This window comes from Ipomoea nil, unplaced genomic scaffold (assembly GCF_001879475.1).
Source record: "Ipomoea nil cultivar Tokyo-kokei standard unplaced genomic scaffold, Asagao_1.1 scaffold1936, whole genome shotgun sequence".
NCBI classification, from domain to species: Eukaryota; Viridiplantae; Streptophyta; class Magnoliopsida; order Solanales; family Convolvulaceae; genus Ipomoea; species Ipomoea nil.
The window spans coordinates 756,925-768,041 of record NW_017618364.1 but is presented as its reverse complement, the minus strand read 5'-3'; the positions used below and the strand labels follow the sequence as shown (position 1 = coordinate 768,041).

Here is an 11,117-nt window from a genome sequence, read left to right as displayed (position 1 = left end):
TTACTATTGTTTAAAATATGTCTTTACTATTGATGGTGTGTAATATTATTATGAAAATATTTTCTTTCCATTTTTAATTTAGCTTGACTTGATGATGTAGAATATTATTATTGAAATATTTTCGTACAATTTTAATTTTCGTTCCATTTTAATTTCTGTTTAATTGTTTAAAATTGTGAAAGATTTATGATATAATTGTGATTTGATTTATTCTACTGTGTAATATTATTGTGAAAAATTAAAATGCGATTATCTGACTATTTTCTTTTCTATTTTAGTCAATTATAGATCATTTTTTTTATTTTCAGTCAATTATTAATATTCATTTCATTTTCCAATTAACCTATAATTTCCGGTTTTTTTTCAATTTTGAATTTTCAATCAATTATTAATATTCATTTCTTTTCTAATTTACCTAATTTTTGTTTCATTTTTTATTGATGATGATGTAGATTATTATTGTGAACTATCTCTGGTCCTTTTTTTAATTTATCTTTACTATTTATTATAATGTAGTTAAAACCCCCACCCAAAAAAAAAAAATGTAGTTAAAACAAAATGATACTTTAGTTATAAATGAAACTATAATTTTATATAAATTAAACTGAATACATTATACAAACAGAAGTAATTACACAAAACGGGTGTCGTTCCTTTAAAAAAAAAAAAAAAAAAAAGGACACCGTTTTATACCATGGGTCACGGTAAAATTTGCACTCTAGCTAGGCATAGGGGTTATATCATATGGTTGTGCAGTCCTAGCCCTCTAGCTATGCATAGGGGTTAAAATTTCTCCGTTGGGACATGATGATGTGACCCAGAAATGATCATATCAACGGTACGGTTGTGCAGTGTCACACTGCCTTCCAAATTTGGGATAAGGAAACCAAAGCCGTCCAAATTATAATGAAAACAAACCAATTCAGCACTACTGCCAATCAGTTTTTTACGGAATCGTTCGGTACGATTAATTACTTTAATGTTCGGTACGGTATAGTTCAGGAAAATCGAATCGAATTGTCTACACCTAAACTTAATTACTGAAATGGTCCATTGACTATAAAAAAAAATTACCAATTTTGTCCCAAGTTAACAAAAGTCTAACGGAAAAACTAACAGAGGACCTAATTGATTAAGATTTTTAAAGTTGAGGACTTAATTGGTCAAAAAAATAGTCAAGGACCAAATTTGTAATTTCACTATAGTCAAGGGATCATTTTGATAATTAAGTCTAAATAATTAAAGACTGGCCTGTTTGGTAATTATTAAATTGTCGGTCAAATGTTGCCGGAAAAATCTAACCCATTTTTAATTATTAAATCATGAGGACAAATCGGTCATTTTATATAATTTTCTTCTTCCTCCTTACACCTTATGGCCGAAATTGCAGCGCTGCTATAGAATCTAAATCTGACGATGAAAACCGGATTTCATTAAATTTAAGGGATGAAATGGGTTAAATTGCAGCGCTAAATTGAAAGAAATTGATTTCACGTAACATTTTCATGAAAAATAAAGAATGCGCAAATCAGGAAAGGTTGTAGCTGTAATTCATTAAATTGAAAGAAAGTAAAAGAAATTGAGCTGTGGTAACAAGAGGCAGAGCAAAGGGTAGTGGAGAGGAGTGAAAATTCAGAAGTGGCGGCGTGATGAAAATGCTAAATCCAGATGAAAACTGGATTTAGTCGCTGGTAGTGAAAGGGAGAAGAAAGTGACCTAAAATGATCAATTTGTCCCTATGATTTAATAATTAAAAATGATTTTAAATTTTTCCAACGATATTTGATCAGACCAAATGTGTTAAAAATTGCATAGTTACGGGACTAAATTGATAGTTTTGAAAGTCAAGTACTCAAATTAACAAGACCACAATAGTCACAGGACCAAAAATGTAATTTTCTCTTTATAGTTATCTTATTAGTTAATTTTAACTTATTTAACCACTATTATTTGTTTGACTTGGTTAAACAATCAATTAGAGTGTTTGATTAATTACATTTTGCATGTAATTAGCTATAATTTACCAAACACTTTTTTAAAATCAGATAATGATATCAACTAGTTAAACTCACTAACTTAATCAGCTAACAATTATTTATCAAACACTCCCATAGTAGTATAAGGTTTTTTTTTTTTTTTTTTTTTCTCTAGCATTTGGCATTACTATAAGAAAATTCCAAAATAGCTACAAAAATTTCCGTAATTAAAATTATAAAAATCTGTTGCTATCAGGTTTAGTAATGGGGAAAATTTGTCACTAAAAATCTTGTTGCAAAAATTTTACCGGTGCGTCGTTATATTTACGACAGGAAAAACCATTGCTACATAGCACATTGTCAATGCTAATTTCATCCCATAGGCACTTTTTTGAATGAATTTAATAACGGTTTAGCGACGGAAATTTTTGTCTAGTAAGGATTGATATTTCCTATGCTAAATTGTTTGATTGGTTTTTGACTTGAAAACCATTTAGGGGATGTTTGGTTCATGGAACATTTTCCTTAAAGTGAAGGAAAATGGTGTTTTCTAGTGTTTGGTTCATGGAATTCATTTTTCATTGGAAAATGAATTCTTCAAATTTGAGGAAAACAAAATCCTTGGATGGACCAAGGATTTTGTTTTTCATGGAAGATGGGAAGAAAAAGTGAATAGATTGCCTATTTTACCCTTGCTTTCTTTTTTAATTATATTACTTTTATTAATTTGTAGGGGCATATATGTCTTTATACCCATTATTCCTTACAATTCCAAATCTAACCAAACACGAATTAGTATTCCTAGTAATTCTTTTTCCACCAACCAAACAATGAAATTCATCTTACTAGTAATTGTTTTTCCATGGAATTCCAATTCCACTTCCCTTAAAATATTTCCCACATTCCCTTAGTGACAGAATGACGGATTTCGAATTTTGTCTCAAGTATCTATAGAATCCAAAATCTGCAACTAGTTTTTTTTTTTTTTTTTTTAAATTTGTTGTAACTCATTAGCTCAAACAATGATCAATGTAATTGAAGAAGGAGAAGGTAAGAAGCAAGGTAAAGAAGATCATCTTATTCATTCATCTGTGTAATCATACAACCATAACACCTTTATATATAGTGTACAAACATAACGGAAGATATAATGGAGACATAAATACATGAACCGTTACAACTGTTATATAATCTATAATAATGTCCACATAATGATTATATTTATAACACTCCCCCTTGGACATTATTTGTCCATGACCTTGCCTCATTAAAAACTTCACTAGAAAAACCACGTGGGAAAAACCTAGTTGAAGAAAAGAGTACATAATATATGTAAAACATATATTGTATTGGTCGCCTCATTAAAAACCTTAACTTAAGAAAACCCTGTGGGAAAAACTTAGTTAAGGAAAAAAGAGTACACCATAAGCCTTCAGGGCATAATCTGCATAATCTTCAGGATTTTTGAGTTTGTTCATTTATTAACCAATTATTTTGCAATTTTTATCCATTGTCATTACTATATCATACTCATGCCTCGTTAAAAACCACACTAGAAAACCCATTGGGAAAAACCTAGTGAGAAAAGAGTACATGGTATGTATATGCTGCAAAAAGTATAACTATTAGTCCTTTTAAGACCCAATAATCTACAGGATTGACTCGAGTGAATGTACTTCTCGTCTCCCCCTGAAGATAACAATGTTCAAGTTCTAAATAGCTTAAATATAATGATTTTTCTTTACCTACACATATCAATCTTATGGATATTTTGTAGGTATACATTTGCTAACTTGTCACTGGAGCAAACATTCTGAACAAATATTTTATCATTCTTCTGGAGTTCATGTGGATCAATGTATTTTATATCATGAAAAACTATATACGTCTTTATCTGTAACAAGTATGATGACTTCATGCCAAAAAGCATTAATACGAGTATTTGTACCTTGATTTGCTATTCGTTATCTCATCTCATAACTTAACATCATCAAACTCTTTATATATTTCATTGATGTTTACACCATAAATATTGACTGAGATAATAAATAAGTCCATTATCAACTCTTTATTGAGCACATAATGGTACATATTATTCCTTCTATATGAGGATAATAACCTCATTCGCAACTCTTTAAAAAGTAAATAATGGCACATAATAATACTTAAGTAAATCCTCATTTCAGGAATTATAAATCCATTAGGGATTTTTCAAGATAAACTAGAGGATATATTTAGGATATTTTCAAGAGGAAACGATATTTGAGTTTCCCAATCACATATAACATTACTAGGCATGTTTATGATAATATATTTTCATACTTTAATTTGTTATGGGGGAGAAAATACCACTAGTCAATTTATTGACTATAAGAAAGATCATAGTTAGTAACTTACTAACTTTTATACTTCTTATTTTGTGATATTCATTCATCACATTTTGAGAAAATCCATCAAGGATTTTAAATATAAGTAACAAGTTACCCATATAAATATGTGATAACCATAACTATTAGCTACATATCTAATTTATTTACTGCTAGTTTTATTGAATAGCGGAATATAAAGTCATGACTAATATTGGGTTTCTGCGAAAACCCTCCACTCGCCTTTTATTAGCGAGTTTTGATGTGTATGCCTTAATTGCTTTTTTCTATCAAAACAGTTAGCACGCTGGAGACGTTATGCTACTGTTTTCATTTCTGGATCCAGATTTAAGCATTTAAATAGAGGCAAAATATGTTGTCGACAACTGTAACAGCTTTGTAAATATCTTTTAAACACATGGCAATTTTGTATCAACCAAATATATGGCATTTCCCAAGAGTATTTGAATTTGGTTGTTCCGCTTCCCCAGTATTTTAGTTGTTTGGTGCACCTACAATTTTACTGGTCTTTTCGCCTTCTAGACGAATATCTTCAGAATAAAATTTCTATATTTCTGGAGTGATGAAATTTCTATACTAGATCTAGTTTTGTAAATTCTTAAACCAATATATGCTTCTGTCATAATGGTAGAGATGTTTAGTCCTAGTTGGGGATTTCAACTCTTAATGAAATATTTTCTATGGACTTAGTCACTCCTTGAGATTTCTAGCAGATAATTTGTTCAATGTCTGAACTTCTGGTTCTATAAGGCTAGTACATAAGATTTTTATCAATTTCTCGGCATTTAAGTAATTAGAAAATTTCAAATCTCCCCCTAATGCCGAGAAAAGATCTTATAATGCAACCAACATCACCATTGATTTCTCATGATGGGATATAGCTAGAAGGGTTGCATACTAAAAAAAAAAAAAAAAAAAAATTGAACGCAGATAGGGAAATGCATCATGTACTAGTGTATGTGATATGTAGTGGATCAGCATATTGATTTTTCAATTTTGAAGGTCCCCAATAAAATATTTCCTCCAAAATTGCTTAAATTTGCTTTCCGAACAAAGTTGTATTAAAATTTAGAACAAAGTTGAGATCTGCAATAATATGACCAACATAGTTGACAATGAGATCGGCATACACCAAATATCCTTCAGGGATTTACTTAGGGTCTATAGATCCTTTTAGATCAAATATTCATAATTGATGGTTTAGACCAAAAGGTGTCAAAAAAAAATTAGTGATGTAAGTGTTTACCTCTGGGCAAAATTTTATTGAAAATATGCACTATTATTTTATTTTGATACTCCAATTTGAGATATTCAAGATTCAAGACTCATGTCATATAATTTTATGATAAAACTAGCACCATCAATATGCACGGATTTCGACAAATAAATTATTGACTTCCAACTCATAATTAAGTCAATTTGATCATATAAATTGTCCTAGTGCTATTATCATATGACTAGTACTATGAATTCGCCTTCTGGGCATGTTATGTCTAAAAATTCAAGCTATAATAAAATGTGAGATTAATCTCAACATATACATGGCCTATAGCAAATAGCTTTTATATCAAAAGAAAACTCAGAAATTTCCCAAAACCACACTTCAAAAGAGAGTAATACTACGTAATTACCTCATATGAGTTGAGCCAGAGTCCAAGAGTTACTACCTCTCCCATTAATGTACCACCATTGTTCTAAGCAAAATGTATTATTGCAGATTATAAAAGTAGACAAAAATAGTTGCACCCAATAGCAGTAGCATGGGCAAAACAGTAGAAAATATATCTCCAGGATTAAAGATTACAAGGAGTAGTCACATTCTTGATAACGTGAGCAAAGTGCTTGATAACGTGTTGTAACCCATTAGCTCAAACAATGATCAATGTAATTGAAGGAGAAGGTAAGAAGCAAGGCAAAGAGGATCATCTTATTCATTCATCTGTGTATAATCATACAACCATAACACCTACAAACATAACGGAAAATATAATGGAAACATAAATACATGAACCGTTACAACTGTTATATAATCTATAATAATGTCCACATAATGATTATATTTATAACATAATTAACATTTTCTAATATTTTTTTAAACTAGAATTGTCTACCATTCTGAAATCCATCACTAATCCATTGGTAAAAAAATGTGTCCCAACTTTTGGCACTATCTTTACAGTCATCGCTATTTTGTCATTAGTTTAACTACGGATTAAATCAGTTATTAAATTTAATGATATTTCTGTGTTTTTTTGGTATATAGTATCTGTTCATATATATTTCTACAATTAGATTATGTTACAATATAGTATATATCTATATATATTTTTACACTCCTTTTTAGAAGAGCCACGATTATATTATTTAACCAGAAAGTCTTTGGCAAAATTCTTTTTTTAATCTAAATCAATCAAAATTTAGCGTCAGCATTAAATGTTCACAGATGTCAAATGGCTAATTACAAGTTCCAAGGAAAGCAGCTCCTCTAAGCAATTTTTTTTTTTTTTTTTTTGAAGAGAACTCATCTAAGCATGACAAGCAACCCTATATCCTGATCAACGAACTAGATTAGTTTTAACTATTGTCCAGTTTATACAAATATTATATTTATTTATTGCTAACCCTGATACTATATATACCCTTGCCTCTTTGTAGTGTTTACTTATGATATATGAAAAACAAGCAAATCTTATTTCAACCAGCATCTGCCCACTGCCGGTCTACTTGAATGGTATGGCTGATATATTTTTAGTGGATTAAATTATGGGAGCAAAATATAAATGTTTAAGTTCTACTATATATACCTTTCATACTCCAATCTTCATGTTCTTTAATTTATTGGCATATTCCTATAAATCCTGCTTATGTTTGGACAAGCAAGTTCACTCATTTTTGGATTATGTTTTTAAATTTTGATTCATTTGTTATTTAATTTGAAGGTTATGGATTATGGCACCGGGAAGAGATAGAATCAGTCAACTTCCGACGGACATACTTGACCACATTTTGGGATTGCTGCCAATTAAAAATGCTGCTAAAACTGCTGTTTTATCATCTATTTGGAGAGGTGCTTGGTCTAGTCTTACACAACTGAACTTTGATGATGACTTCTTTTGTCACATTGATAGGAAATATCACCGTGTTAAAAAATCTAACAAGGAATATGCCCCAAGTTTGTATGTGATCAACAAAGTTCTACTGCAGCACAATGGAACTATTCGAAAATTAATTCTCAACTTTTCTAATGTTGGGAAACTTACATATAGGTATCGGTCTTTTGACTTTGATCAATGGTTACTTTTAGTCACAAAGAAAGGTGTTGAAGAAATGTACATTGGGGTCAATGAAAAGGCATATAAGTTGCCATCCTGCATATTTTCTTGTTTAACCCTCAAGAGATTGCATATGTATGGTGTCATTATTGGACCGGTGGATTTACCTCGCATATTACCAAATGTTGATTCACTTTGTTTTGAGCACGTTGACTTCGGTCCTAAAAATCTCCTACGTCGTGCGGTTGATGTTCCTGTTCTTGAGAATCTGTCGTTTCTCAGCTGTCAAAACATATTTTATTTTAACCTTACTGCTCCAAAGTTGTGTGGTCTAACAATCAAATGTTGCTCCTCTAATGTGCCTGATAAATTTCTCCCAGTTAACTTGGATTTAAAATCTTTTTTGACTCTTGAATTGGAAGGTTCTCTCCAGGTATTTAGCTGGATTTTTTTATTGGATTAATAATAATATTATTATTTTTTTTGAGGAACTGATGCTACTTTCTTTATTTTGATTTCAAAGGAATTTGGTAAAGAGTTCACTAAGTTGGGATTCCAACTAAATGTGGAATACCTTAAGCTGTCATGTTTCTCTCACAAAAGTGATGTTAGAACTTCTGCATTTGTTAATTTGTTGCAATTATGCCCCAAGCTATGCAAACTCGAGATAAATTTATCCCAGGTAATCTTAATTTTATGGATAAATTTCTTATTTGTTCACCGATATTTGTTTTGCATTTGTTTGTAATCTTGATCTGATTTTAATATTTTAAATTGTATGATGGTTTTTTATAGCTTGAGGTGGTGACCATGGGTTGTGTTGATGCATGGTTGGAAGTTTTGGAAAAACTTCATTCTGCAGCTCAAATAAATAAAATGCTTCAAACTTTGAAGGTTACCTCATTTAGTGGGTCAAAAACTCAAATCCTTTTCATCCGGAAGCTACTTGCCAGCTTTTCAACACTGAAGAAGGTTATCATTGTTCATATGCATTACGGCCTCAAGGAGGAGAATAGAATTACGAAGGAGCTTTTGCATTTTCATGGTACCTCTATAAAAGCAGAAATTATTTTTGTTTAATGGGTATGTTTGAAAGTATTTTTTGTTTAATGGGTATGTTTCAAATTATTTTTGTCTAATGGGTATGTCTGGAATGGTTTTTGTTCAATAGGGGTGGGTATGTTTCCACTGAATGTACTAGTACATAGTGCTTTGTGTCTTGACTTCTAAGTGACGCCAAATGAATGGAAGGTGTTTTGTGTAATACCGTCCTAATCTCAAGATTTATTATTGTGATATTATCACATTGAATTGAATATCCGATTTTCTATTTGATCATATTTCTTTGTGTTACTTTTGGCATTTCGATTACTCTTAAGAGATACTTTGGTAAAAAATAATAAAACCCTAATGAATGTCATTTGGTCATTTGTTAACAACCTCACCAAATTCTTCTTCCTTTGGTAAAAATTGCTTGAAAAAAAAATAAAAAAAAATTAAATCGTTACTCCTTAAATGGTGTGTCTCAATGAAGTTGAGACTAGAAAAGACAATTAAAGTCGGTAAAGCTCGATTCAATGGAGGCCAAGCAAAATTTTGTATTAGTTAGTCTAAAAAGAACATTTTGCCGGCATGGAGAACTTGGGGAAGGGATCCGAAATGGGGTGCAAGAAGGACATTCTAGAAGGCTGCAAAAAATAGATATCATGAAATAACGCAAATACCCTCCTTTCAAACGGCCATATAACGAGATTGCTGACGGAGGATTAAAATTGTCCTCGTCACAATAAGAGTGTCCACAAATTGTCTAATTTTTTTAAAGATGACTAAAATTGACCGTGCTACCATAATCTAGGACCAAAAATGACTTTTACTAATTATATAAATAGGCATACTTATTACTTATTAGAAGGACATTTAATTTTGTTTTATTCACATACTTACTTTGTACTGATAACTAAAAATGAACCGAACCTAATTATTTAAAAAAATATTATAAATAACATTTTTTGATACAAAGAAAATGAGAATAATCCACCGAACTATATAAAGGTTTATTGTGTTGACTAGAAAGGGTTGCGCGGATGCCCTTTTTTTTTTTTTTTTTTGAAAAAGTATCAAATAGACCCTTGAGCTTTACTTGAAAACTCAATTAGGCCCTTAAACATTTTAAAGTAGTGATCAAACCTATCAACATTGTATTTTGATGAAACCTAAAATTCAGTTAATGACCTACGATAGTAAGTCACTAGGGTTCTAGCGACACTCCGATTCTATTTTCGACAAGAAAACGATCGACGACTAGCGAACGGTCGCTGATCGCCATTGAAGCGGAGAAGGAATGCGACATTGGTCGCTTTCTCACTAAAAAAGTCAACTTTAGATCGTCTTCTCACTCTAGCAAGGCATAGGCTTATGGAACTTCTCCGCTGGGACAAGATGATGTGACCCAGAAATGATCTGATCAACGGTACAGTTGTGAAGTCCTACAGGAATGGTATGGATAAACTCTACTTATTTGAGTTATATCCTTATCAAATTGTACTATATATTTGTAGACACAGAAAATTTGAACCCGTCAAGTGGACTGATAAAAATGTAATTGGGCCAATGTTGAAATTGTTATGGGATCAAATTAAATTGATTTAATTAGTCCAATTAAATTTGGTTTGGGCTATTAAATTAATTAATTAATTGGTCCAAGCCCATTTCATATTTGAATTTGAATTATAATTATAATTATAATTATAATTTAAATATAATATAATTTTATTATATTTGAATTAGATAATTATAATTTAATTTGAATTTGAATTAGATGCTAGAATAGTGAACCTAGACGTGATTTTGGCAAGGTTCGTTGTATTAGATAATTAATTAATTAAATTAAATTAATATTAGGGAGTTTGTTTAGGGATTTTGGTTAGACTTTCACCTATAAATAGAGCCCTCATTTCACATCCCAAGACACACTTGAAGACTTAAAGAACACTTGAAGAATTGAAGAAAAGCTCTGAAGCTAAAGTGGACTAAAGATCAAGCCAATTAAAGACCGGAGGCCCTTCAACGAAGATTAAGCAACAAAGCCCTTCATTGAAGAACAAGCGGCGTTCCGGAGGCCCTTCAGCCAAATTTTCAAATCAAGTAAACCCAAGTGAAGAATCAGAGGACTTTTTGATAGAGATCTTGTACCTGCGCAACTTGAAATTTGAATATATATATATGTACAACTTTTTCTTGTTCACAGATTTTGGCACGCCCAGTGGGACCTCTCTACCTCTCATCTCTTCACAAGAATCCAAATGGCATCAAGAATTCCCACGTCCAAGATGACTTACGCTCAAGCTACCCGCTCCAGCGCATCGTCCGTGGCCAGTTCTGATGATGGTCGCGAGATGCAAGGTGCATTGACTCGAAGTCGAGCAAGGAACATGGGAGTGCAAGTGGCTGAAACTCAGAGCATGGTGCGCAATATCATCCAG

At 31.4% G+C, this 11,117-nt stretch overlaps 1 protein-coding gene across 1 annotated transcript; it reads left to right on the top strand.

Annotated features, from left to right (window-relative positions):
• Positions 1-7,312: 7,312 nt before the first annotated feature.
• On the top strand, positions 7,313-8,715 carry LOC109146668 (F-box/FBD/LRR-repeat protein At1g13570-like). Its single transcript, XM_019294321.1, has 3 exons — positions 7,313-8,068; positions 8,159-8,317; positions 8,431-8,715. Exons 1-3 carry the CDS (start codon positions 7,313-7,315, stop codon positions 8,713-8,715), a joined length of 1,200 nt encoding a protein of 399 aa, XP_019149866.1.
• The last annotated feature ends 2,402 nt before the right edge of the window (positions 8,716-11,117 follow it).

What these genes read in the sequence shown, in the direction of transcription:
- LOC109146668 (XM_019294321.1), top strand. Translation starts at nt 7,313, where the DNA reads ATGGCACCGGGAAGAGATAGAATCAGTCAACTTCCGACGGACATACTT. An exon ending in AATTGGAAGGTTCTCTCCAG is followed by an intron (nt 8,069 to 8,158) that starts GTATTTAGCTGG and finishes TTGATTTCAAAG; the next exon opens with GAATTTGGTAAAGAGTTCAC. An exon ending in TCGAGATAAATTTATCCCAG is followed by an intron (nt 8,318 to 8,430) that starts GTAATCTTAATT and finishes GGTTTTTTATAG; the next exon opens with CTTGAGGTGGTGACCATGGG.